This window comes from Rhinoraja longicauda, chromosome 1, assembly GCF_053455715.1.
Source record: "Rhinoraja longicauda isolate Sanriku21f chromosome 1, sRhiLon1.1, whole genome shotgun sequence".
Lineage (NCBI taxonomy): Eukaryota > Metazoa > Chordata > Chondrichthyes > Rajiformes > Arhynchobatidae > Rhinoraja > Rhinoraja longicauda.
The window spans coordinates 114,978,674-115,006,033 of NC_135953.1; the positions used below are offsets into that span (position 1 = coordinate 114,978,674).

Here is a 27,360-nt window from a genome sequence, read left to right on the forward strand (position 1 = left end):
GTCTCAGGCCATGCGAAGGTGAAGCCATGCAAACTTCTTGAGAGATGCTGCATGAATATTTTAGTTTGCTATTCTACATTGTAGAATTCTATCATGTAGTACGTACAAAGGTTGTGTTACATGATAGAATTTCCCGAGCCATCTGAAGCATTCATATAACTTACATAAGATCATCCTTTGGTTGATTTGACTGACTGTAATCAAGCAGTCCGTCAACATTTCCTGACCTGGCCCATACATGAAGGTTAGTCACTGCTGCATGTCCAGGAATGGAGGGAGGGTCAAATCCTTTGAGGATTTGCTGCAATAACATTTCTATGTACAGCAAATGTACAAAACTGTCTTTTAGCCAGAGGGTGAATATTGTCTCAGTGTAAAAGCTCACAAATCAACACACAACTAATAATATCCCTTAAAGGGGTGGTGGTGGGGGGGGGGGGTCTTTCATACTTAAAGAACTGAGGCTAATGTGATGCAGCAATTAATGAGCTCTGGCAGAAATTAATTAACATCAGTGGGTACCATCTTTAACATAGGATGCCCAGCAATGTTGTCATTCTACAGTGTAATTTATTTAGCTCTTCAGTCTGTCAGGCATGGCAGCTCTTTTCTGTCATCTCCCCCCCAAGATGACAGCGGCACTTGGAATATAATCAAAGAGAGGGAGAAAATACTGCAAACCGAGTCGTCAATCTCGGGCAGAATGCCTTGTCAACTTTTTTCATAAGGTTCATTATCAACAGCGATTGATGGAGATTAATCTTTAAAAATTGTTGGCCACCACACATTTGGGAGGAAATAAATTAGAATGGGCTGAATTTATAATCTTAGAAGTAAGATCTATTAATGGGGTGTTGCAGTATAGTGGTGAAGTTACTGGATAATTGATTCATCATCATCATGAGTTCAAATCCCATCGTGGCCGGTGGGAACTGAAATGCGAGCAATTAAATAACAAGCTTGCATCAGTGCTGCTGATCATGAAAAGTTTAACTCTATTGCGGTTTAAAACTCATCTGGTTTATTAATGTACTTCAGGGCAACAAAACAAAAAATAAATTTCTACTCCCCTGGTTTAACAATGTGATTGACTCTTACCTGGTCTTTGAATGGTAAGATGATCCTGACTACGGGTGTTGTCTGTACAGAGTTTGTACGTTCTCCACATGACCACGTGGGTATTCACAGGTTATAGGAGTAGAATTAGGCCATTCGGCCCATCGAGTTTACTCTGCCATTCAATCATGGCTGATCTCTGCCTCCTAAACCCATTTTCCTGCCTTCTCCCCATAACCCTTGACACCCATTCTAATCAAGAATTTGTTTATCTCTGCCTTAAAAATGTCCACTGACTTGGCCTCCACAGCCCACTGTGGCGTGGCAATGTTCCACAGATTAACTACCCTCTGACTAAAGAAGTTCCTTTTCACCTCTTTTTAAAAGAGCGCCCTTTAATTCTGAGGCTATGCCCTTTCCCGGGTGCTCTGGTTTCCTCCTACATTCCAAAGACGTACAGGTTTGTAGGTTAATTGATTTCACTAAAAATTGTAAGTTGTCCCTGGTGTGTAGGGTAGTGTTAGTGTATCTGGGGACCGCGGGTCAGCATGGACTCTGAGGGCCGAAGGACCTGTTTCTGTGCTGTATCTCCAAAACGAATAAACTAAAGGGCAGCAGGGATAAGCATAGTAATTACATGCTGTTGAATCTAACATCAGTGGTAAGGAAATAATTGGAAACAATTTTGAGGGACAGGATTAATCAGCACTGGGAAAGGCAGGAATTCAGCAAGAATATAGGTGCATTGTCTTTGTCAAGGGGAGATTCTATCTAATTTGATATTTTGTTGTGCAGTTTTGAAACCAAGGTCCTGCATCTAAGTCTGGTCCAAAAGGAAAAGCTCATAGGATCCAGGTCAGATGGCAAAATGGATAACAAATTGTCGTCTTGTTGTTTGAGAGTTGTGTTTGCGATTGGACACCTGTGATAAGTGGTGTATAACATGGAAGCCTGCTACTGTTCAATATGTTAACAATCTGGATGTGAATAGACCAAGTGTAGGAAATAGGTTTGAGGATGGAATCGCAAACCTATTTCTCATAATTTGTGGTGATGATCGTGTAGAGGGTAATCTCACCACAGAATGATGGTGACAAATATGGGCAGAAAAATGGCAGATAAAATGTAATCCCTGAAAAATATGATGTGATCTATTTTGAGAGGGCTAATAAGGCTATGACAAACACAATGAATGGGAGGATTTCGAGATGTATTGAGAAGAACTTGGTCCTTATCCAAGGATCCCTGAAGGCAGCAGGCATAAGGATGTTATGAAGGCATGCAAGATAGTTGTCTTTGTTAGCTGTGACATGGAATATAAGAGCAAGGAAGTTATGGCACAGTGGGTAACTCCGTGGGTTCAGGTAGCATCTCTTTGGACAGAAGGGTCCCAACCTGAAATGTTGCCTATCTTTGTCTTCCAGAGATGCTGCCTAACTCACTGAATTACCCCAGCACTTTGTGTTTTACTCAAGATTCTAGCATCTACAGCTTCTTGCTTCTCAGGAGTACCGTGTATAGTTTGGGTCACCGCACTAATGGAAGTATACGAGTATACTAGAGAGAATGTATCAGAGATTCATTGGAACATTGGGATTGAGTGAGTTGAGCTGTGAGGAAAGAGTTGGATAGGCTGGGTGTGTTTTTCTTGGATTGGAATGTGCTAAGAAGGAACATGATTATGGTACACACTTTTCACAGAGGTGGGTTTAACCTGAGCACATTGTAACCTGAGCACAATGTAAGGAGTACATTTTATCGGGATGCATCATAGCATGGTTTGGGAACAGCACCGTCCAAGGTCGCACAAAATTGCCGAGAATTGTGGTCGCAGCCCAGACCATCACATAAACCAACCTCCCTTTCACTGACTTCATTTACACTTCATGCTGCTTTGGCAAGGCCACCAGCACAATCAAGGATGAGTTTCACACTGGTCACTCCCTCTTTTCCCCTCACCCATCAGGCAAGAGGTACAGAAGTGTGAAAGCACACAGCTCCAGATTCAGGGACAGTTTCTTCCCTGAACCATCCTATCTACAATTTGTGATTGGGCTGGATGCTTCAAAAGATCCATCATTGTACCGGTGCCAAAGAATGCCTCTCCAGCGTGTTTAAATGACTACCGACCGGTGGCCCTCACCTCGGTTGTCATGAAATGCTTGGAGAGGCTAGTCAAGAAGCACATCTGCGCCCTCCTTCCTCGCAACATGGACCCACTACAGTTCGCATACCGTCCGAACAGGTCCACGGATGATGCGGTCTCCCAGGTTCTACACACTGCTCTCTCTCATCTGGACAGCCAGGGGGGCTATGTGAGGATGCTGTTCATTGACTTTAGTTCAGCATTCAACACAATAGTCCCCAGCAGACTGGTTAAGAAGCTGCTGGAACTGGGGCTTAGCACCCCTCTGTGTGCCTGGGTCCTGGACTTTCTCACTGCCAGGCCCCAAGTGGTCAGGATGGGGGAACACACATCTAGCTCCCTCACCCTGAACATAGGATCCCCCCAGGGCTGCGTCCTTAGCCCCCTACTGTACTCCCTGTACACACATGACTGTAGGGCCAGGTTCAGCTCAAACTCCATCATCAAGTTTGCTGATGACACTGTGGTGGTGGGCCGGATCTCCAACAACGATGAGAAGGCCTACCGGGAGGAGGTGGCTGATCTGGCACTCTGGTGTCAGGACAATAGCCTCCTCTTGAATGTCACTAAAACAAAGGAGCTGATTGTGGACTTCAGAAGGGCTAAACATCCAAGGACGTACACGCCACTGGAGATAAATGGGTCTATTGTGGATAGGGTGAGCAGTTTCAAATACTTGGGAGTCCGCATCGCAGAGGATCTGACGTGGGCAACGCACATTGCCGCACTGGTGGGTAAGGCTAAGCAGCGCCTTTACCACCTTAGACAACTGAGGAAATTCAGAGTGTCGCTGAGGATCCTTCATTGCTTCTACTCTGGGGCTGTAGAGAGCATCCTGTCCGGCAACATTACAGTCTGGTTTGGGAACAGCTCTGCCCAGGACAGGATGGCCCTGCAGAGAGTAGTGCGTTCGGCAGAACGCACCATGGGAACTACACTCGTCCCCCTGCAGGACCTGTACATCAGGAGGTGCAGATCCAGAGCAAGCAAGATCATGAGGGACCCCTGCCACCCCAGTAACGGACTGTTCCAGATGCTACGGTCAGGCAAACGCCTCCGCTGTCACGCTGTGAAAACGGAGAGGATGAGACGGAGCTTCTTCCCACAGGCCATCAGGACTGTCAACTTTGATAACCCCAGAGACTAAATTTTTGTCGACACTTTTTGTGCTATGTTTAGTAACTTATTAACTTTATTTATATGCTGTAACTGTAATTATTTTTGTGCACAACCCGCAGGCATTGCCACTTTCATTTCACTGCACATCGAGTATGTGTATGTGACAAATAAATTTGACTTGACTTGACTTGATCTACTATCTACCTCATTGGAGACCCTCGGAATGTCTTTAATTGGATTTTGCTGGCTTTACCTTGCACGAAACGTTATTCCCTTTGTCCTGTATCTGTATACTTTGGATAGCTCGATTGTAATCGTGTGTAGTCTTTCCACTGACTGGTTAGCATGCAACAAAAACTTTTCACTGCCTAGGTACACGTGACAATAAACTAAACTAACCAATTAAGAAATTTAGAAGGGACTTGATTTTTTTTGCATCCAAAGAGTAGTTAAAATCTGGAACCCGGTACCTGAGGGGACGGTGACAGCGAACATTTTCACAGCTTTTAACAAGTATTTAGATGCACATTTTAAAATATTATGATGTAGTAGTTGTGGGGTGAGTGTTGGAAAATGGTATTTGCATCAAAAGATATTTGAGGGCAGCACCAAACAGTGAGGTGAATAACTTTACCATCTAAGTACATTGTCAATTATTTTTCTCTCTCCTTCATTTGTCTTCTGAGTGATCCTGTGGGTACTCATCACACTATCTAACCATTACAAGATGATGACTTCGCAAGTTTAAAAGCACAAAGTAGGTTGTTGGGAATTTCACAGGGGAATGTAATCTTGTTTCTGAATTCAATGCCTTAAGAAACAAAGAAGAAAGGGCGGCACAGTGGCGCAGCGGTAGAGTTGCTGCCTTACTGCGCTTTACATACAGAATACAGAGGAATACAGAGCTTTATTTGTCAATTTAAAATAAATAAATAAATAAATAAATAAATAAATAAAGCTCTGTATTCCTGCGCTTTCAGCATCAGAGACCCGGGTTCGATCCCGACTATGAGTGCTGTCTGCATGGAGTTTGTACGTTATCCCCGTGACCACGTGGGTTTTCTCTGAGATCTTCGGTTTCCTTCCACTCTCCAAAGACGTACATGTTTGGAGATTAATTGGCTTTCTATAAATATAAATTGTCCCTAGTGTGTGTGTAGGATAGTGCTAATGTGCGAGGATCGCTGGTCGGCGCGGACTCAGGCCGAAGGCCCTGTTTCCACGCTGTATCTCTAAACTAAACTAAAGTAAAGCTGCAGCAAAAGGTTTGCCTCATTTATTCCTTTAATGGTGTTGATGATGACATTAAAGGAATGAAGACATGGGTTGAAGTTCAGAGTAAAACATATCAAAAACAAGTGGGTAAGTGCAATGCAGACCCAAGTAGTTTAATTCTATGTGTTTCCTAGTTTCTAATCATACAGCAACATCTTAAATATATTCTTTCTGGGGAATGTCCAGAGAAAGTAAAAGATGAATCATAAAATTTTGATCCTAAATTAACAGAAACATTCAGATTGTTATGAACTGAACCTTGTTACTCTCTGGAGGGTGTTCCACGTAGGGAAGATTAAAATAGATACAAAATGCTGGAGCAACTCAGCGGGTCAGGCAGCATCTCTGGAGAAAAGGAATAGGTGATGTTTCATGACAAGACCCTTCTTCAGACTGAGAGGAGTCTCGACCCAAATCGTCACCTATTCCTTTTCTCCAGAGATGCTGCCTGACCTGCTGTTACACCAGCATGTTGTGTCTTTCTTCAGTGTAAACCAGCATCTGCAGTTCCTTGCTACACAAGACTAAAATGGTTCTCCCCCACCCCACTCCAACTAATCCAAAACACCCAGGCCTTCTCTTTGATTTTTGAAAGATCTTGAATTAAGGGCTTTGGGGGAACTGGTACAAAAGAGTGTTTGTGCCATGAGCATATTAGCTGGTAGCACACTTGAGGTGCCTACTCCTGCTTTTAGTGTATTTTCTCTGTCTCTATCTCTGTCTCACTCTCTCTGTTTCTCTTTCTCCATCTCTCTCTCTCTTTCTCCCTCGCTCTCTTTCATGCTCCCTCTCTCTTTCGCTCCCTCCCTCTCGCTCCCCCCGTCCCTCTCGCTCCCTCTCCCTCCCTCTTGCTCCCTCCCACTCTCTCGTGCTCCCTCCCCCTCTCTGGCTCCCTCCCCCTCTCTCTCTGGCTCCCTCCCTCCCTCTCTATCTCACTCCATCCCCATTTCTCTCGCCCCCTGCATATTATAATGCAACTTTCATTCATTGACACAATATCCCTAACATCAATACAAAAATTAAATCTCTTCTCATAGATGATGGGCGTCTGAATAACGTGTGGGTTTCAAATTGTGCTGAGTGAAATTAATGATGAAAGTGTTAATGTATCAAGGTAATATATTGATACCCTTTTTTAAATGAGGATCTTGCCCAAATGCGGGATATTTCTTCTTTCAAAAAGACAAGAAATTTCATAACCCACATTAGAATATTCATTAGTATAATCACAAGGCAGAACCTATAGCCTAAGGATCTACTAATCCAAATAAAATGGATCATCTGGGAAGGTCTAATTCTGAGAAATGTTTTTATAAATGTACAAAATCTTCATTAGAAGTTAAGTATTGTGAAATACTAAAAATCTAGTGTCAAATGTATTTGATATTTTTGCATTAAAATAATGAATTTTGTTGAATTTCCTGTTTTATCTACCATCCCAACATTACAAAATTTATGTGCAACAGCAACCTGCGTAGCACTTAAAGGGACACATAATATGTGAGTGCTATTAAACAACATTTAACACAGCCAGATGTGATGATCAAAGGAGTAGGGTTTGAGGATCATCTTTAGTAAGAAAGGGGAGGGATCGGCTGTGTGAAATCTGAGGGCATGGTTGGCAGTGATGAAGTGATTACATTCTGAGGGTAATCGGAAAGTTAGAATTGAAGGAGCCCAGCACTCCTGGCCCTTTGACCAACCATGTCCACATCGACCAGCAATCCCTGTACACTAGCACTATACTATCCTGCACACCAGGGACAATTTACAATTTTTACCGAAGCCAATTAACCTACAAATCTGTACGTCTTTGGAATGTGGGAAGAAACTGGAAGAAACCCATGCAGTCACAAGGAGAACGTACAAACTCAACTGCAGGTTAGAGGTGGGGAAAAATGTCTCGGCGATATTACAGAGGTGACATTCTCCGCTCATCTTGGGGGCAAACAAACAATTTCAGACAGTTATTACAATACCATTTAATTTTGGATGTAATTTAATTACAGGATGGCTTCAATCTTTCAATACTTAGTTGTGGAAAATTCCTGCTTTGTATAGTGGTAATTCATCAACAAGATGGTTTTATACTCGAAAAATGTTGGAGAAAGCCTCACGAAGCAAGATGTCATTTTGATATGAAATGCGACATGTAATCGGCAGGGGTTATAAAAGTGCATTCATCTCTCGTGTTTTGACCTCCCCCTTTTTAACCTTTTCAACCCTCCTCTCCCAATGGTTCGGACATGCTGAGGTAAAGTTCCACTGTGTTTTGGACTTTCAAAGAACCAATCTAAGACGGCAGCACGTCTCACCAGTGGAATGTATTTGCCAGACTTCATTGGCACATGGATTAACACACCATGAATCGGCACGGGGCGGTTCAGTAGCGCAGCTGGTAGAGCTACTGCCTCATGGCCTCAGAGACCCGGGTTTGATCTTGACCTCGGGTGCCATTGGTGTGGAATGTGCACATTAAACCTGTGACTGCATGGGTTTCCGCTGGGTGCCTCGGTTTCCTCCCACATCCCAAAGACATGCAGGGTTGTAGGTCAATTGGCCTCTGTAAAACTGCCCTGAGTATGGAGGGGAGTGGATGTGAATTTGGGATAACATAGATCTAGTGTGAATGTGTGTTTGATGGTCAGCATGACAACGATGGGCCGAAGGGCCTGTTTCCATGCTGCACCCTTCAATCAATCACAAACCTGGTGCCCTCACAGAATATGCAACGCAGACAGGACAACACTTTGTGGAGTATTTACCAATCAAGCCGTCCCAGGATTTTGTAATTGGTACGGCCCAATATCAAGACGTTACTAATTCAAATTTTTGTAAACTTGCTTTTTAAAAACTTTTTTTTTGGCTCAAACAATTGAATGCTAATTCAGCTCTTGTAGAAAACCTGTTGGAAACTTTGTAGGTTATGTAAGCACATTTAATATGGCAAGCTGACATCCTCTCATTAATAATGTGCTCTCCCTTGCGACCTAGCTAGGAAACACCACATCTTGCCCAATTAATTTATTTGGATGCTGAAATTCATCTTCAAGAGGTGAATGTTCGAATCTGAGATTTGGCACGTCTTGATTGAATTCATCATCACTCAGTTAATAGTAGTGGAAAGGGGAACGAGAGAACAAATAAACTGTTCACTTTTGGTCTGAATACAGCTTTGGTATGAAAGTCAAAAGTGTCACATCGTGGACTTTTGCACAAGCTACAGTGCAATATTGTGCGTGCAGCTTTGACTGCTGATGTCTCTTAATGTAGGTTTGTTTTGTGACTGCACCACAGTTTGGCTGATGAACAGGAGGAAGTGCTATTCAAGGCCAGATTGTGACAGCTAGTGGATCAGCAGGACACATGGTACAAAACTGTGAGGAATAAATAGACTTCAGTGGGGTAAATTAAAATCTATCATTAGATTGCCAGTTATAACATTCACATTGGGGCTTTAAAACAAATGCCAAACACAATTGTAAATCTAGCTGCAAAAGAAAGACGACAAAGGAAATTCAACTTAATTTATCACAGGAATTGAATGCCATTATAAAATTTTAGTCATAGGGATGTTTCTGTCTGGCTAAAAATTGCACTGGAACTGGGGTAACGTAAAATTAGTTTGAGGTGGGCTTGTAAAGGTAAATGCTTCCACAGAAGAGAGGGTAAGGGAAACGTCCTGGCCATGCAATGTGAGATGCTGCCATGTACTTGCGCTCAATCCTCCTTGATTTACGTGATCTCCCGGTGCCAAACATTTTAACTCCCTTCCCATTCCCAGACTAACCTACCTTTCTGTCCTGGGCCTCCTCCGTTGTCAGAGTGAGGCCACATGCAAATTGGAGGAATAGCACCTCATGTTTTGCTTGGGCAGCTTACAATCCAGCAGTATGAACATTGATTTCTCTCAATTCAAGTAACTCCTGAAATCCCTCTCTCCCCCTACCCTCCTCCACCCTTGTCGATCGGCACTTTATTGGTGCTACTGTTCGCATCCCTGTATCCCTTCATTATCACCTCTTCCCCAGCCAAAAATGGGCCACTATGGGCTACACCCTTCTTTGGTCATCTGTTGCCAACCCTGTTTTGTTTTGGCCTTTTCCTATCTCCCTCTCCCTCCCCCCATCTACATTCAGTCTGAAGAAGAGTTCTGACCCAAAACGTAACCCATCCTTTTTCTCCAGAGATGCTGCCTGACCCAGTGAATTATTCCATCACTTTGTCTATCTGCCATATACTTATTCTTAACTCAACCTTGTTCAGTAATCCTGTTAGTACACTTCAGTATTTTTTTTTGCACTTCAGATAGTACTACAATATTTGCATCATTCTGCTGTTTTGGATTTGTTGTTGTTCTTATCATTGTATCTATCATTGCTGTACACAATTTACTTTGAGTTTTACGAGAATAGGAATTTCATTCCACCTTGTGTGTATGACAATAAACTAATCTGAATCGCTCCCTTTCTGTTGTTACACAGTGTCCATCTGACACAAATTCACGTGTTCTAAGGGTATCAGTGAGATGGAGATAAGTGGAATTAGGGTTGAAGATCAGCCAGGAATTTAAAGCACAGCCAAGCAGGCTAGGTTGGTCTGTACTTTTAACTTTTTCCCCTCTCCCTCCAGTTTAAAGTTTAGATACAACATGGAAACAGAGCCTTTGGCACACTGAGTCCATGCTGACCACTGATCACCAATTCACACCAGTTCTACGTTATCCCATTTTCTCATTCGCTCCTGACACGTTGGGGAAATTTTACAAAGGCCAATTAGCCTGTAAACCCGCATGTCTATGGGATGTGGGAGGAAACTGGAGCATTGGAAAAACCCAGGCGGTCACAGGGAGAACATACAACCTCCACACCTGAGGTCAGGATTGAAGCCGGGTCTCCAGCGCTGTGAGGCAGTTGTGCCACTGTGCCACTTTGTCTTCGTTATTATCAGCATGGAAGGAGTATAGGCAGAATGGACATAGCATAATTAAACAGGCTATCTTGTTTCAGAGACTGGATATTGTCTAGACCTTCAGATATTAAGGTGAGTCTGGTTGACCATGAACAGCTTGTGTTGACAAAGCATTTTCACTAATTTATTACAAAGACATTTCGTAGGACAATAACATTTCACTTGTGACCGTTTTGTTGCCAGGTGACATAACTAAAACTATGGTACTCCATAATCTTCATGTATTCTTACTAAATCTTCCTTGACTTGAACGGTGATTTTTTTTTTCTTTAAACTTTGCCCCTCTTGTAACAGTGTGCATGCTAAAGCCCCTTGTGTAGGAAAATAACTGCAGATGCTGGTTCAAATCGAAGGAATGGGTGATGTTTTGGGTCAAGACCCTTCTTCAGTCTGAAGAAGGGTCTCGACCCGAAACATCACCCATTCCTTCTCTCCTGAAATGCTGCCTGACCCGCTGAGTTACTCCAGCATTTTGTGTCTACCTTCGATGCTAAAGCCCCATGTAACTAACCCAACTGAAAGAAATGTTTCTCCCTTTGGTTGGGCTACAGTTATTTGGGGCTTTAGCATGCATACTATTATAAGAGGGGCAAAGTTTAAAGAATATTGGACCAAGTGGACTCGTTGGGCCCAAACCTCTCCTGCATTATTGCAGCACCCTCTCCTCCCCCCTCCCCTCCCTCCTCCGCACTCCCCCTCCGTCCTCCCCCTCCCACCCCCATCCCTCGTCCCCTCCCTCCATCCCTCCCCCTCCGCTCCCCTTTCTTCCCCCCCTCCATCCCCTCCCACTCCCCTCTCCTTCCCTCCCCTCCCCTTTCCTTCCCCTCCCCCCCACTCCATCCCCCTCAACCCCCCTTATCCTCCCTTCTCCCCCTTCCCTCCCACCCCTTCCCCTTCCCCCCTCCCTCCCTAGGAGATAGATTTAAACTTTAAAATGTGAATAACTAAAAATATAACACTGATTTCAATGAAACTTCTTCCATTAGCACCAAAGGGACAACAGTGAGTAAGGTGGGCCTAAAACTGTTGTGCTATCGTGTACCGTTTTGGCTGTAGTTCAGGAACAATCTAACAAACAAACAAGAGTTTTAGCATATAGATGTGTGGGGCAGGTTTTTATACAGAGTGGTGGGTGCCTGGAATGCGTTGCCAGGGGTGGTGTTAGAGGCAGATACAATCATGGTGTTTAAAAGGCTTTTTGATAGGCACAAAGATGTGAATCACATGCTAGCAGAGGGAATTAGTTTAACTTTGCATCATGTTCGGCACAGACATTGTGGTTCAAAAGTCTTGTTCTTATGCTGTAGTTCTATATTCTTTGGGTCACCTGCATTTCCTCTAGGTTGCCATTCTATATGTAAAAGATTAGTCTAGTTTATTATTGCCACATGTACAGAGGTACAATGAAACACTTTTTGCTGTATGCCATCCAGTCAGCGAAAAGACTATACGTGATTACAATCAAGCCGTCCACAGTGTACAGATACAGGATAAAAGGCATAATGTTTAGTGCAAGATGAAGTCCAATAAAGTCCAATTAAAGGTAGTTCGAAGGTCTCCAATGAGGACGATGGGTGGTCAGGATGGGTGGTCACTGTAGCTGGTGAAAGGATGGTTTAGAATAGGCAATTGACTGTGGAAAGCATCTTGGTCTGGTAGTCTGGTATTTGTCTTATATTCATACACAGCTGCAAGACAATGAAGTTAAGCAAGTAATTACCTCTTGTTCTTGCAATGCTGTATCATGATAAAGCTAAGCAAACATTGCCCCCTGAGTGAAGTTTCTCCACATTAGTGTCGCATATCAAGTCAAGAGACATTAAAACTATTTGTCACATCCCAATTACTCATATAAAAAGAGTAATAATTGTAATAAAAGTCATCCACCTTCAAGGTTATTAAATATTTCTAAAAAATGCAAAATATAAATTTTGTTTGTGTATTCCAACAATGCACCTTTCATAATTGATGTTATGTTGACTTTAAATGGATGACTTTCATTTTTAAATAAAATGAATATGTTTTGTCTTTTCTTCGTTCAGAAATTGCCTCAGTCGTTGGTCTTGCCTACTTGTTTAGTCGGCGGATGTACTTTAATGGATATGCAGAATCAGCAAAGAGAAGGTATGAACTTAAATTCATGCTAGACTTCTCACACTCTCTCAAAGGTCTCTCCATTTTGTATACCATCTATCCAATTGAGAAGGCAGGTATATTGTATTATTCTTATGTACTCATGATATGGGGAAATTGCTGGCAAAGCCAGCGTTCAGTTCTCTTTTTCTTTGTCTTTTTCTTTTTTTTCAACTTTTAATTTAATTTTAATTTCGAGTTTTCATGTACCTTGTTTGTTATGACTGTTGGCAGACCAATTTCCCTCTGGGGATGAATGAAGTTCTATTGTATCGTATCGTATCGTACCATCCGAAAATACTCTTGGGAACGTATTGTGAGGGATCTTTTTGACTTGCTGTAGATACTGTGGATAAAATGCTCTCACAGTGCTCAGAGGTAGAAAACCCTGGGACTTTAATAATAATAATAATAATAATAATACATTTATTTTATATAGCGCTTTTCAAAATACTCAAAGACGCTTTACAAAGCAAACAAGACATAAAAACAAACAAACAAACAAAAGATTTGTCCTGACGGAAAGATTTGTTCTATCCTTTAAGATAGTGATCATGAAGGATCAGTGATACGTTTCCAAGTCTAGATAGATAGGGTGTGACTTGGGAATTTGGAGGTGGCAGTGAATACATCTCCCTACTGGCTGGGTCTTTCTCGGTAGAAACGCACATGGATCTGATAGCTGCCGTTGAGAAAATGTTGGCAAGCAATTGCAATGTATTTTGTCGATGGCATTGAAGCCAATGTGAGCTGGAAGGAGTGAATGTTTAAGATGATTGGTGAGGTGCCAATCAAGCAGATTGCTTTGCCTGGTTTTGAATTGCTTGATTAAACTTGCCCAACCAAGCAGAGAATATTCCATCACGCTCCTGACATGTGATCACTATTATAATGTAATGCAACCAATTTGCTATGAAATTCATAACCAGATTATTTATTTTTTAGTTAGTTTGTCGATAAGATGCGAGGACAATTCGGTATGTTTTTTCATTCAATTCAGTGGCTAGTTTGGTTTAGACTTTAGTCATATAGTGTGGAAACAGGCCCTACTTCCCACCGAGTCTGCACCGATCAACAATCACCCTGGACGTTAGCACTGTCCTACACACTAGGGACAACTTTACAATTTACAGAAGCTTACAGCTTTGGAATGTGGGAGGAAAGCGGAGCACCCGGAGAAAACCCACGTGGTCACAGGAAGAACGTGCAGACAGGATCGGCAGCAACTCTCCCGCTGCACTCTGTGGTCCTGTAATTCTTAGCATTTCATCTGAAAGATTGCACTTCCTAGACTGCAGTACTTGTACTGTGTTGCCCTGGAGTGTCAGTCCACTTTATGACTTCAGGGCTCCGGTATGGTCCCCAGTGCCATAACCTTCTCACTGAATGATGAGATTATTCCCATTAACCAAGGCTGACATTTGACATTAATTTGCTCCTCACTAGGACAATATCACTTACTTTGTGTGGCTAGAGACTGCCTGCTGACTTTTCTAATCTGATATTCTCACCGAATGTCCATAGAATAAATGATGCACCAGTTATCGGTAACTTTGTTTTCTTTTGCTCTTGGTTTGCTTTGCAATAGTAAGGAAGATGTGGTTTTATTCAGCTAATGGCCTAAACGACAGTAAATGTGTAGAGTCTGAAGAAGGGTCTCGACCCGAAACGTTACCCATTCCTTCTATTCAGAGATACTACCTGTCCCACTGAGTTACGCCAGCATTTTGTGTCTATCTTCGGTGTAAACCAGCATCTGCAGTTCCTTCTTACACAGTAAATGAGACACTTGTACACTGAGCCAGTGTGAGATGGTAATAGAAAAACATGGACTCTGAAAACATAAGTATATTTAAAATTAAATTGTAATGAGACAATTGTGTTATTTTCTTCTCATTTCTATTTCTATTTTCAGGCTCCCTGGGTTCAGGATTGGTCTAGCGATGTTACTGATATTAACAAGTCTGAGTATTGGGGGGATCACAAATTCCATGTGTGACAACTATTTTGATTTTAACCTTGGTAAGAAGATCAGAAAAATGTTTTTGTAATGTGTGGGAAGTTGACCCAAAAGACTTACACATGTTATACATTTAATGCGTCAAATATTGCAAAATGTTGTGAATATCTGTATTTGCATATATGACTTCAAAATGCAAAATAAAACATTTAAACTAGCCTCAGTTTCACTTGTGAATTTTGTTATTTGCATTTAGGTGATTGGGATAGCGTACCCCAATTAAATTTGGGTAATTTAGCATCAATTTAACTTCACAACATGAAAATAATTGGTCCCTATGTCGTCTCTCTGTTATTGCTGATATAGCAAGTACAAAAGCTTTTCACTGTACCTCGGTACACGTGCCAACAAACTAAACTCAACTAAAACTTACCCAAAAAACACATACTTCAGGTCAATATCTTTTTGCCCTTTCTATGATTTTTAGACAATATATTTTTCTCTCACTCACACATTGGAACAGGTGCTGATTGGAGTCTCTGCCATCTTCAGTGCTGCCCATTGTTCGGTCATAGATCACGTCTCGCGTGAGATTATTCTGTGGAAGGAGGGCGTTGCTGTGACCTGATGCCCACCTAATGATTTTCCCCCTAATCTTTTATTCCGAGAAGGGTTGCGACAAAGTAAAAAAATGTTCAATTTTGATTTCCTCACTGGATACCAACTGGTCTGTTTCTGCCCGCCACCAGCTGCCTGGAGTGGGGGTTGGTTTCTTGTCGAAGATAAGTTAAGGCCAGCATAAATTGGCCACGATCATATTAAACAACGGGGCAGGCTTGAAGCTCCTGTTGTCTTGTGTTGTGTTCTTGAATCCTTCTGTCTCAGAGCTATTCCAAGCCTGGCACTCATCTACTCACTGGACCATTGTTTATTCTACCCTCTGCAAGTAGCTGGATACGTCCTTCTAAGACACCATATTCATGTCTCTACCGGGAGGGAAATTTAAATTAACTTCCGTCCCAAGTGGAATGCTAATTTCTTGGTTCCATCAACTAAAAGAAAACCTGGGTAAGAGGAGGGCAAGAAAACTAACTTGCATTTTACAGCAGCTTATCGCATCCTCGTAATGTCCCTAAGTGCTTCAAGATGAATTCATTTCTTTCTGAAGCACGCTCATTGCTGCTGCACATTAGATTTGCTCAGAGCAATCTTCCATAGACAATGGAAATATGTGGTTTATTTTGTTATTCCCCCTAGAATTTAATGGAGGAAAGAATATTGGCCTGGACAATGCTTCTTTCCTCTTCGAATGGTGCCTTGGGATTATTTACATCTACTCGAACAGGCAAACAAATGCTTAATTTAACATCTTGCTTGTAATATTGCTGCATTTTTATCTGTCATGTTGAAGTGTCTGGCTGTATTCCGTGGTCAAACCTTCCATTACTTGCTCAGATTCTGGAATGTAGCTTAAATACATATTTGCCTCCATCTGAAATTTGTATTATTTGGTTCAACAAGTTTAGATAGGACACATTTTATTTTACAGTAAAGTAAGAAAGCAGGAACTAAAAATGGAGATGGTGGAAATCTGAAATACAATCAAAATACCCCACAAGTCAGGTGAGCAGATGATTCTTGGAGTACAAGTACATAGTTCCTTGAAAGTGGCATCGCAGGTAGATAGATTGGTGAAGAAGGCTTTTGGCACATTGGCCTTCTTCAGTAAGGGCTTTGAGCATAGAAGTGGGGACATTATGTTACATTTGGGCAAGATGTTGGCGAGGTGGCGCTTGGAGTATTGCGTTCAGTTTTAGTCACCCTGCTGCAGAAAAAAATCCATTAAGATGGAAAGGGTGCAAAGAAGATTAACAAGGATGATGCCATGATGCAAGGGCCTCGGCTTTCGGGAGAGGTTAGGCTGGATGGGATTTTATTCCTTGGAGCACAGGAGACTGAGGGGTAATCTTATAGAAGTGTATAAAATCAAGAGGGAACTAGATGGGGGAAATGTACAGCGTCTTTTGCCCAGGGTATGGGAATCAAGAACCAGAAGGCATAGGTTTAAGGTAAGAGGAGAAATATTTTATGGGAACCTGAAGGACAGCTTTTTCGCACAGAGGGTGATAGGTATGTGGAATGAGCTGCCAGAGGAAGTAGTTGAGGCAATAACAACATTTAAAAGGCATTTGGTCAGGTACATGGATAGCAAAGGTTTCGGGTGAATATGGGCTAAAAGTGGGTAAGTTCAAGTCCATAGCTTTCTGAAAATGACAACCTAAGTAGATAGAGTGGTAAAGAAGGTTTATGGTATGCTTGCTTTCATAGGTTGGGCCATTGGGTGTAAGGGTCAGGATGTCATAATGTGACATTATAGATCATTGGATAGGCTGTATTTGGATTATTGCATGCAGTTCTGTTCTCCCCATTACAGGAAGGACGTGGAGGCTTTGGAAAGGGTGCAGAGGAGGTTTACCAGAATGTTGCCTGGATTAGGGGTATTGGCTTCAAGAAGAGGTTGGACAGACTTGTGTTGTTTTTGTCTGGAACGCCAGAAGTTGCGGGGAGACCTGATAGTAGTATGGAAAATTATGAGATGCATTGATTGGGTCGACAATCAGAACCTTGTTCTCAGGATGGAAAAATCAAATACCAGAGGGCAAACCTTTAAGGTGAGAGGAGCAAAGTTTAAAGAGGTTCTACAGGGCAACTTTTTAACATGGAAAGTGGAGAGGGCCTGGAACACGCTGCTGGGGTGGTGGTTGATGCAGATACGGTAGTGGCATTTAAGAGACTTTTGGATAAATATATGTATATGCAGGGAATGGAGGGATATGGATTAGTACAGGTAGATAAGAGGTGGTCTTGGCATAATGTTCAGCATAGACATTGTGGGCGGAAGGGCCTGTTCTTGCGTTGGACTGTTCAACAAGATCAATGATCTGTGAATTCAGAGCTATGAAAGATTTAGAAAGCAGACATGCTTAAATTTGTAGAGGTGGAGAAAAAAATCAAACATCTTTAATTGATGGAAACCAAGCGTTGATGAATGGCACAGATTGGTGATGGCAGCTGGGAAAGGGTGCCGAAGGATTGTTAATGGCAGCTAATTTGTTTGAAGGAATTGTGAATAGTGTGAAGGCAGAGGAAGGAAGGCAAAAGTTCTGCTGGAGAGACACACAAAATGCTGGAGTTACCCAGCGGGTCAGGCAGCATCCCTGGTGAATGTGGATCGGTGATGCTTTGGGTGGGAACTCTTCATATGACTTACTCTAGTCATCGTACTATTTCCACTGTTTGCATCCTTGTATCCCTTCATTATCACCTCTTCCTTAGGGCCACAATGGGCTCCACCCTTGGTCATCTGTTGCCGGTCCAGATTTGTTCTGGCCTTTTCCTACCTCCAGTTCCCTCCCCTTTACTTTCAGTCTGAAAAGGAGTCCTGACTGGAAACGTCATCCACCTTTTTTCTCCAGAGATGCTGCCTGACCCGCTGAGTTACACCAGCACTTTGTGTCTATTTTCAGATACCTCTCGCTTCTACTGGAACTGTGAGGTGTGGAAGGGATAGCTGCTGGGAATCTGAAATGGAGGGGGATCCTGTTAATCTCCCAGCATCTGTGGAGAGAGAAAAAAAAACGAGTTACGTTGGAATAGGACAGGGATCGAAAAGCAAAGAAAATGTGGGAAATCTGAAACAAAGACAGAAAATAAGCTAGGACCCCTCAGCAGATCAAGGAGTATCTGTGGAGAGAACAAATAAAGTCTCGGTGCGATGATTTCCCTCCCACCACCCAATGAGTGATCATCAACTATAATGCCACCCCTGCTCTCCTCAACGTCAAGGATGTCACTTGACCCATCTGCTGACTCTGCATATCACGTGGGCACAACCTTTCTATGCCGCCCTCCCCTAACCCATAAGGTGTTGCTGAGGAGTAGAACCATAAGAAAGGGGAGGAAGGAAAGCAAGGCTGCTACCCGGACACCCACTTTCTTTTCGACTGTCCATGAATAAATTATCTGAGTATTGTACTCGGAACTCAATTCCTCATTTTCAAACAGACCCAGACCCCAGCCCTTTGTTTATGGTCACAATGCAGAATTAAAATACACCAAAATAATATGCATTCCAAACCAATACTTTTAATGAATTGACGCTTTAGTTTAGTTTAGATTTACAGCATGGAAACAAGCCCTTCGGCCCACCGTATCTACGCCGACCAACGATTACCCATTTACATCAGTTCTATGTTATCCCGCTTATGCATACACTCCCTAAACATTAGGGCCATTTTTCAACGGCCAATTAATCTACAAACTTGCATGTCTTTAGATGTGGGGAGATACCAACCCGCCAGAGGGCAAACCACACGGTCACAGGGAGAACATGCAAACTCCACATAAACAACACATGAGATCAGGATTGAACCGAGGTCTCTGGAACAGTGGGGCAGCAGGTCTACCAGTTGTGCCACCGTGCCACCCTACATGCTGTATCAAGTACAAAATGAAACTGATCTCCACTATGCATTGCTTTATTTCCATGCCCTTTCCAGCATGTATTCATCTTTCCTTGTACAGGCTATTATTGGGTAACAAATGTGTTCCCTTTTTACAGATGTCCATTAGTTGATTTTTGTCCCGAAAGTAAGCAAAAAAACATTGATAAGAAGGAAAGGTGAAGAGTGGCATCAAGCCAGGAGGAATGGTGGCAGGTGGAAACAACAGAGAGAGAGAGAGAGAGAGAGAAAGGAGAGGTGAATAATAAGGTGGTGGTGGTGGGGGGGGGGGGGGGGAGATGATGGGCAGATGCAGGTGGGAGAAAGGGAAAGAAACAGAATGATAAAGGAATTATTGTGGGAAGAAGGGGGTGTATGAGGATGGATAGGAGGAGAAAAAAGGTCAGACGTGAGTCACCTGGAACTGGAGAATTCAACGTTCAATGTGTATACTCATTGCTGTGTGAGACAGGACCTCCTTCACACAGAGCCATGCTAACTTTCCCCAATAGGTCCATGCTTTTCCTGTCCCTACAGTAATTTCTCCGTACGGCTCACTGGCCTATAGTTTGTCCCTGTTGCCTCTCACTCACCTGACTGCTGTGGAGCCTCCACCATTGCCACGACCTGCAACCACGACCTGCGTGCCATTCTGTCTCCTCCAGCACTCTCCCTTCTGTTACTTTGTGCCCAGGCTGCCATGACCCCGCTTCCCGAGCCGATCATGGAACGTGAGGGCATGGGAGGTGAGTTCACAAACTGTTCACAGCCGCCGACTATTCTTCACCATCCACTGCTGCCATCTAGTAAGTTGCCTTGGAGGGTCACAAAAGAAACAAATCATGCATGACAACTTTGGTGTTACTAGTAAGTGGACAGTATAGGCTTTGATGGGATCAAGTTGGGGAGCATTATTTAACCTGGGTTAGTGCAGAGAAGGAGGGGGGGTGGTGTGTGTGGCTGTAAAATATTCCTTCACCATAGATTTTTTTTAGATTTAGAGATACAGCGCGGAAACAGGCCCTTCAGCCCACCGAGTCCGCGCCGCCCAGCGATCCCTGCACATTAACACTATCATACACACACTAGGGACAATTTTTTACATTTACCCAGTCAATTAACCTACATACCTGTACGTCTTTGGAGTGTGGGAGGAAACCGAAGATCTCGGAGAAAACCCAAGTAGGTCACGGGGAGAACGTACAAACTCCGTACAGACGGCGCCCGTAGTCAGGATCGAACCTGAGTCTCCGGCGCTGCATTCGCTGTAAGGCAGCAACTCTACCGCTGTGCCACCGTGCCGCCCATAGGATGTCCTAAAATCTTTTCTCCTTTGTTTCTTGAACATATTTCATCATGTCTCGGCTGAAGATACCATTACATCCTATCTGGGATCTTGTAATTAAAACTGTAAATAATATTGCAAATGTGATTTAAATAAGATTGTTGCATGTTTAACTTCTCTATTCATTCAAATCCTTCTCCCTCGAAATAAACCCAAATGCTTGGCTTGATCAATCGTTGCCTTATTAACAGGCATGACCATATTCACTCCTCCGTAATAAAAATGCTGAAAATATTCAGCAGGTCAGGCCATATCTCTGGGAATGGAAGCAAAGTTATCGTTTCAGATCAGAAACCTTCAACAACTGAAAAGGAGACAAAAGAAGCTTGGCAAACACCATAAGACATGGGACCAAAACGTAAGCCATTCAGTCCATTGAGTCTGCTCCACCACTCAGGGTGGCTGGTCTACTTTTCCCTTTCAACCCCATTCTCCTGCCTTCTCTACATAACCTTTGAGACGCCCTTACTAATCAAGAACCTATCAATCTCCGGTTTAAAACCCACCCAATGACTTAACCTCCACAGTCGTCTGTGACAATGAATTCTACAGATTCAACACCCTCTGGCTAAAGAAATTCCTCCTCATCTCCATTCTAAAGGCATATCCTTTTATTCTGAGGCTGTGCCCTCTGGTCCTAGATTAGTTTTGTTTATTTTAGTTTATTTTAGTTTAGTACAGTTTATTGTCACGTGCACCGAGGGACAGAGAAATGTTTTTGTGTTAATCAATCAGTGGAAAGACTATATATGATTACAGACTCACCCACTACTGGAAGCGTCCTTTCCACATCCAGTCTATATAGGTGGGGAGAATGGGAGAGGGGATGGCTCTGGCCATGGGGGATAAACATCTGGTCAATGAGTGAATGGGAGCGGTTCCAGAATGAGAGCCTAGACAAAAGCACATACAAAAAAAGAATGCAGGAATTGCTAAATGCAGAGCAGGAAGACTTGCCCAGCAGGTCAGGATAGGCATGTCCTTCATTCCCAGAGGATTAAAAAAAAGTAAAAGGGAGGAGGAGAAGCAACAAAACAAAGACTCAGATTTCTGGCAGATCCGCTTATTTTCTGTCTGGTAACAATGCAGCATTCGGAACCCAATGACAAAATCAACAACTGTAGGTTACACACTTGTGTCAGAATTGGCCAATTTTACTGTGGGGTTATCCATCTGTAATTCTGATGCAGGATTTCAACCCACAACATTAACAATTTCAACCCCCACCCCCAAATGCTCCTCAACCTGTTGAATTCCTCCAGCAGATTGTTTGTTGCTGTTATCCCTTAGTAATTGCTCATTTTTTCACTCTTCACAGACACTGCCTGATCTACAGGACATTTATAATTGAAGAGGTTCTAGTTTTAGTTTTAGAGATACAGCGTGGATACAGATCCTTCGGCCCACCGTATCCGCACCAACCAGTGATCACCCATACACTAGTTCTGTCCTACACGCTAGGGACAATTTACAGAAGCCAATTGACCTACAAACCTGCACATCTTTGGAGTGTGGGAAGAAACTGGAGCACCCGGAGAAACCCCTCTCAGTCACAGGGAGAATGCACAAATGCCCTTTCTTTTTTGTGTAAGAAGGAACTGCAGATGCTGTTTAAACCAAAGATAGACACAATAAGCTGGAGTAACTCAGGGGGACCGGCAGCATCTCTGGAGAGAAGGAATGGGTGACGTTTCGGGTCGAGACCCTTCTTCTCCAGTCTAGACCCTTCTCTCCAGAGATGCCGCCTGTCCCGCTGAGCTACTCCAGCTTTTTGTTTCTACCTTCCCTTTCTTTTTCTTCTGTGTTAGTTGTTGCCACCGTCGCGATGAGTTTAGCACACGGTGAATCAGAATCACAAGCATGTCATTAATTAACACAAACACTACTCTAATTTCTAACTTTTCAAAAATTCTCCTCACTTACAGCCGGTTCCATTTCTGACAAGAGAAATCAAATTAACCTTATTCAATTATCCGCAAGATGTAATTCCAATACAGCGAATGAAATGAAGTGTACCAACTAATTTCTATTTTCATACCTGCAAGTACTGAAAAACATAGAACAGGATACCTAGATTGCTTTGATTGTAACAACAGGAGATAACTTATAATAAAAATATGCTTAACAAAAACAGTATGCAACACTATTCCTCAGTTATGTGCCAGCTGAAAATATATAAGCGGTTTTCTAAATTAATCCTTTTTTTATATTACAATGTACATTTCAAACATTGTTAGTGCATGCCAGAAGTAGCCATTGAATACCTGTGTGAAGAATTACTTGCATATTTATTAGCACAATAAACTGAACATTGCAAATAAATGAATGGTCAAAATTGAATACACGGGAATTGGCAACAAAATGGAGATAAATTAAAAACAACAAATTGCATTTACATAGCTGCTGTAATAAAGCAAAACTTTTTAAGCTGCTTCGTGAGGTTTATCAACAAATATTATTGTATTTGAACAGATGCACCAAAGCCGGATTAAATAGGTATGTTGGATGGGTGTCACAAAGAGGTGTAATGGTTTTCGGGTGGATTTCCAAATGATGGCACTGCACGATTGATAAGAGTGATTCAGATGGTGATTTGCAAGAGGTAGGAGAGTAGAAATCCCAAACATTTCCATAGCTGGAGGAGACACTGGGATACGGAGGGATGAAGTCACTGAAGGATTCAAAAATGAGAATAAGTATTTTAAAACTGAGGAAACAATGTACGTCAAAACGGTTTCTGGTCAGGGTGTGTTACAAGTGACTGGCAGCAAAGTTTTCAATGCACTCTGCTTTATGGTGTGAGGATGGTAAGGAGAGCATTGGATGCGGCACAATAGGTTTGCAGTACCAAATGAGAAGAGATACTGGCAGCATCAGGGGTGATATTCCAGTGGTGAAAGTAAGGATATCCATTGATGCAGTGTTTATGTGGTTAGTAGTTCATCTGAAGATCATTGTTGCAAATGGTCTGCTTCAGTTGCTTACACTTTCCAGGGAGATGGATGAAGTTGGGAGGTGGACTATGGAGTTTGTGGCATTCTTGAGTCCCCAATTTCATCAAAGACAGTGGTTTCAGTCTTCCCAATATTTAGTTCATAAATCTTTCTGCTTAACCATTACTGGATGTTGAACAAACAATGTAACAAATTACAGATGGTTGAGGAATCATACAAATGTCACTAATATGCACATTAATCCTTCATGTCGCAGTTATTGAAAATATTGTCAAAGAGCAGCCTTGGCATGATAAATAGGATAGATTTGGGGATGCAAAGGAGAAATAAAAATCCATCGCAGATGTTTTTCTGACCCTTGACTGCTTAGATAAGAGAGGACTGGTGAGAACAGCTCATCCATCTGGATAACAGAGAAGACCTACAGGAGAAACATCACATTGTAGACCATGTTGAGGGTTGTAGACAGCTTGGGAACATGTGGCGAGAAAGTTTACCAATGTCACAGTCACAGAGATCTTGATAAGTGATTTTCATCAGGGCCATTTTATTGCTGTGGCAGGGGAGAAAATCTAATTTCAATAATTTAAGGAATTCAAACATGAGGTTGTAAGAGTTTTTGGTATGGATTTGGGAGAGAATGCACGAGACTTTAAAGGATAAAGTAAAGTTGTAGATGAGCTCATTTACAAGGCCATACAATGCAAATAGTGAGCATTTTGACAAGTCTATTTGTAAATCTGAAGACTTCTCATTTTGTTAAAAGCTCTGTTTTTTATTCTCTTGATCAAGGAGATGGATTTTACTCACATGGCAGGTAGCTTATATGTCTCAATAGTATTAATATACACTTGAAATCTGCTTTGGAGAAACAAAACCTCCACTAGCCATGGGTCACATTAAAATTCTTTTTTAATAAGTTCTCATGATTCATTGACATAACATTTGCCACCCCCAACCAACCCCCACTCCAAAAAAAAAATATTCAACATCACACTTTTACACAGTAGAGGATTCTGTACAGGTTTAAAAAGAATGGAGCTCAGGTTCCAAGCACTGCTTAAGGTACAGAGTAAAAATGAAATCTAGAAAAAAATTGTATCCAATGAACACATCTGTTTAGAGTTTACAGTACAAATAATTAGTCAGATATTGTCTGGTGCAATATCATTGTTTTGTTGATGAATTGAAAACTGTAAAATGAAATAAAAATACTTCAATATTCTGTTAAACAAAGAGCCATTCTTTACAGGAAGTAGACCCAATGGTAAGCCTTATATTTGGACTTATATAAAAACCTATTTACATGAAACCATTACAGTTTGTATCACGTCTACATGTACATCAGCACCGTAATGCAACAGCAGTGCAACTACAAAACTAGGTCTACTTTACTTGGTCCCTAAACACTTTTATTTAGAGAAAGCCGTTATTTAACAGCCTTTTAATATTTAAAAATTAATCTACTGCTGGCTACCAAATATTTCATCAAACTCTTGCATCCAGCCTTCTGTTGATCCACTTTTGATTAGAGAGTCCATCAGAGCTACACTGTCTGATAAATTAGAGAAGTAACCAGCCCCTGATTGACCGGCATAATTGAAGGACAAGTCCTGACCTGTGGTTCTTGTGTGATACCCTTGACCTGGGTTACTTTGTGCATAGCAGCCTCCTGCCAATTGTTGGCCTGTGGCCTGGTTAAAACCAGTCATATTGTGGACTGTCTGGGTCAAGCCAGACATAACTATTTGTCTCGACTGGTTGGTCCTTGGCTGTCCTCCAAAATGAGGCATCATTTGTCCTCCAACAGCACCAGCAGACTCTAGAATTGGCTGACCCATTGCCTGGGAAAAATGTTGCTTGGTCATCTTGGGTTGACCAGGTTGCAATGGGTAAGCTGATTTGTTGTTGAATGGATTGAGCTCATTGTTAGCCTGAGTTCTGTTGGGCAGGCTCTGTGAATTGTGTTGCTGCCAACTCTGAGCCGGAGAACCAGAACTTGCGATTAGTTGTAGTCTTTGAACTTGAGCCTTGGACATCTGTTGCCCTACTGGTCCTTTCACTTGTTGCTGTTGGGCCAACACAGGGTTTCCAAGTACGTTTTGTCCATAACCAGGTACCATTCCAACCCCTTGTCCTGCAACAGGCTGTTTCTGCATCTGGCTCACGTTACGTGCCATGGTCGCATTACTTTGGTTTGAATGCTGAAGAATTTGGTTCATGCCTGGACTTATACTGTACATTCCTTGTTGATTGCTCTGGGCATTATTGTAGGGCACAATGCTAATCTCTGACTGCCCAGTGGTGACGGGTATCGCACTGGTATTCTGGACCGATGTCATCTGCATCATGCCCTGATTCGGTGCCATCATTCTGGGACTTCTCACATTCTGGAGAGCTTGACTCCTCGCTGTGGCCAATTCCTGGGTTGTTCCTGTAACACAAAGAAATAAACGGATGCATAATTTTACTGTATTGTGTTAAAACAGTTTAAATTATATTCTCAGGTTGTGATCAGACTTTGTTAGTCTTACATTAATAATTTGGCATTAAGTATTTCCCATATTTCACAGTAACGGTTCCTTAGGGACTTGACAATAACGATTTATGTCAAGGTACACTGAATGGTCTGATTGTTCATTGGTATCTTGGTTCAGTGAGAATTACTCAAAAGATGCGAGTACTGACGCATCTTCTGACATTGTGAATGTTTATAAAGACCTACCTTTTGTGCAAACTGAGATTTTAGATATTGCTCACTAAGAGTGGCTCTCACAAGCCCTAACACCTCATCTCTTGGCAGGATGTGGGTAGAGATGGCAGAGATTCTGAGATCAAGAAGGATTTTTTACTCCTTCATTTCCATTGGGAGAAAGGCCCACTTTCCATTCTCTCCATCTAAGCACTCTCAGCTCTCATCACCTCCTTCCTCCTTCTCTAATGCGATCAAGGATTCCGTAAACCATCATCCTTGTGTTCCTTGTGTCTCCAAGATCAAGCCATTGCTTCTATGCCAATGATCAAGCACCTATCCATATGAATCCCACATGAATCTCATATCTCCTCTTTTATCCCAATCCACCTCTTCCCCCGCACCACAAATTCTCCTGCACGCAAGTACGTTAGGGGCAACTTGCAAAGAATTAGATAACTTACCACCCACTACATCATGGCATGCAAGAGGAAACATTGAACAAGGAGAAATCTACGATCAGTGGGAAAACATTCAACACCCAAAGTCAGGATGACACTCGAGCCTATGAAGCTGTAAGGCAGCAGTGTTAACTACTGCACCGCTGTTTTCGTTATGTACCATCCTTTTTACGTATTGATAATGACAAATATCTGACTGTCCTCATCTGCACTAAACAGAAAAACTTAGCACTTGATCTGTGAAAATATTAAAAAACATTGTTCATTGACATTAAGTCACTTTGTAGATGCCACACAATTATATTGTTTATCCAGCTTAGCTGTAACTACTTATTTATGAATTACTTCCACCAAAATTCCATTCCTTTCTAGTTCCTCAAATTCCTTTTCCACTTGGCTCTTTAAGAGTGTCACAGTGGTGCAGCTGGTACACAGCCACCTCACTGCACCAATGACCCGGGTTCGATCCTAGCCCCGGCTGCTGTCTGTGTGGAGTGTGTATGTCCTCCTTGTGACCAAGTGGATTTCCTACAGGTGCTCTGGTTTTCTCCCATATTCCAAAGACAGGTCGGTTAATTGGCCTCTGTAAATTGCCCCCAGTGTGTATGGAGTGGATGAGAAAGTGAGATAATGTAGAACTAGTGTGAACGGGTGATCGATATTTGGCATGGACTCGGTGGGCTGAAGAGCCTGTTCCAAGCTGTTTCCCTGACCTAAACTAAGAATAAGGAAAGATAGACACAAAA

At 42.4% G+C, this 27,360-nt stretch overlaps 3 protein-coding genes across 4 annotated transcripts in view; 1 reads left to right on the top strand and 2 right to left on the bottom strand.

Moving 5' to 3' along the window:
- mgst2 (microsomal glutathione S-transferase 2) overlaps nt 1–14,872 on the top strand; it is a 31,891-nt gene extending 17,019 nt beyond the window's left edge. The window contains exons 4-5 of the mRNA XM_078411958.1: nt 12,610–12,691; nt 14,616–14,872. Coding sequence (XP_078268084.1) covers nt 12,610–12,691; nt 14,616–14,751 — 218 coding nt within the window. The 3' untranslated portion in view covers nt 14,752–14,872. The remainder of the gene's footprint in view (nt 1–12,609; nt 12,692–14,615) is intronic.
- The window catches only part of ndufc1 (NADH:ubiquinone oxidoreductase subunit C1), a 442,230-nt gene that overhangs the window by 257,756 nt on the left and 157,114 nt on the right, over nt 1–27,360 (bottom strand). The window lies entirely within an intron of this gene.
- The window catches only part of maml3 (mastermind-like transcriptional coactivator 3), a 471,521-nt gene continuing 468,533 nt past the window's right edge, over nt 24,373–27,360 (bottom strand). For both annotated transcript variants that reach the window (XM_078404819.1, XM_078404808.1), the window contains one exon: nt 24,373–25,895. In XM_078404819.1, coding sequence (XP_078260945.1) covers nt 24,925–25,895 — 971 coding nt within the window. In that variant the 3' untranslated portion in view covers nt 24,373–24,924. The remainder of the gene's footprint in view (nt 25,896–27,360) is intronic.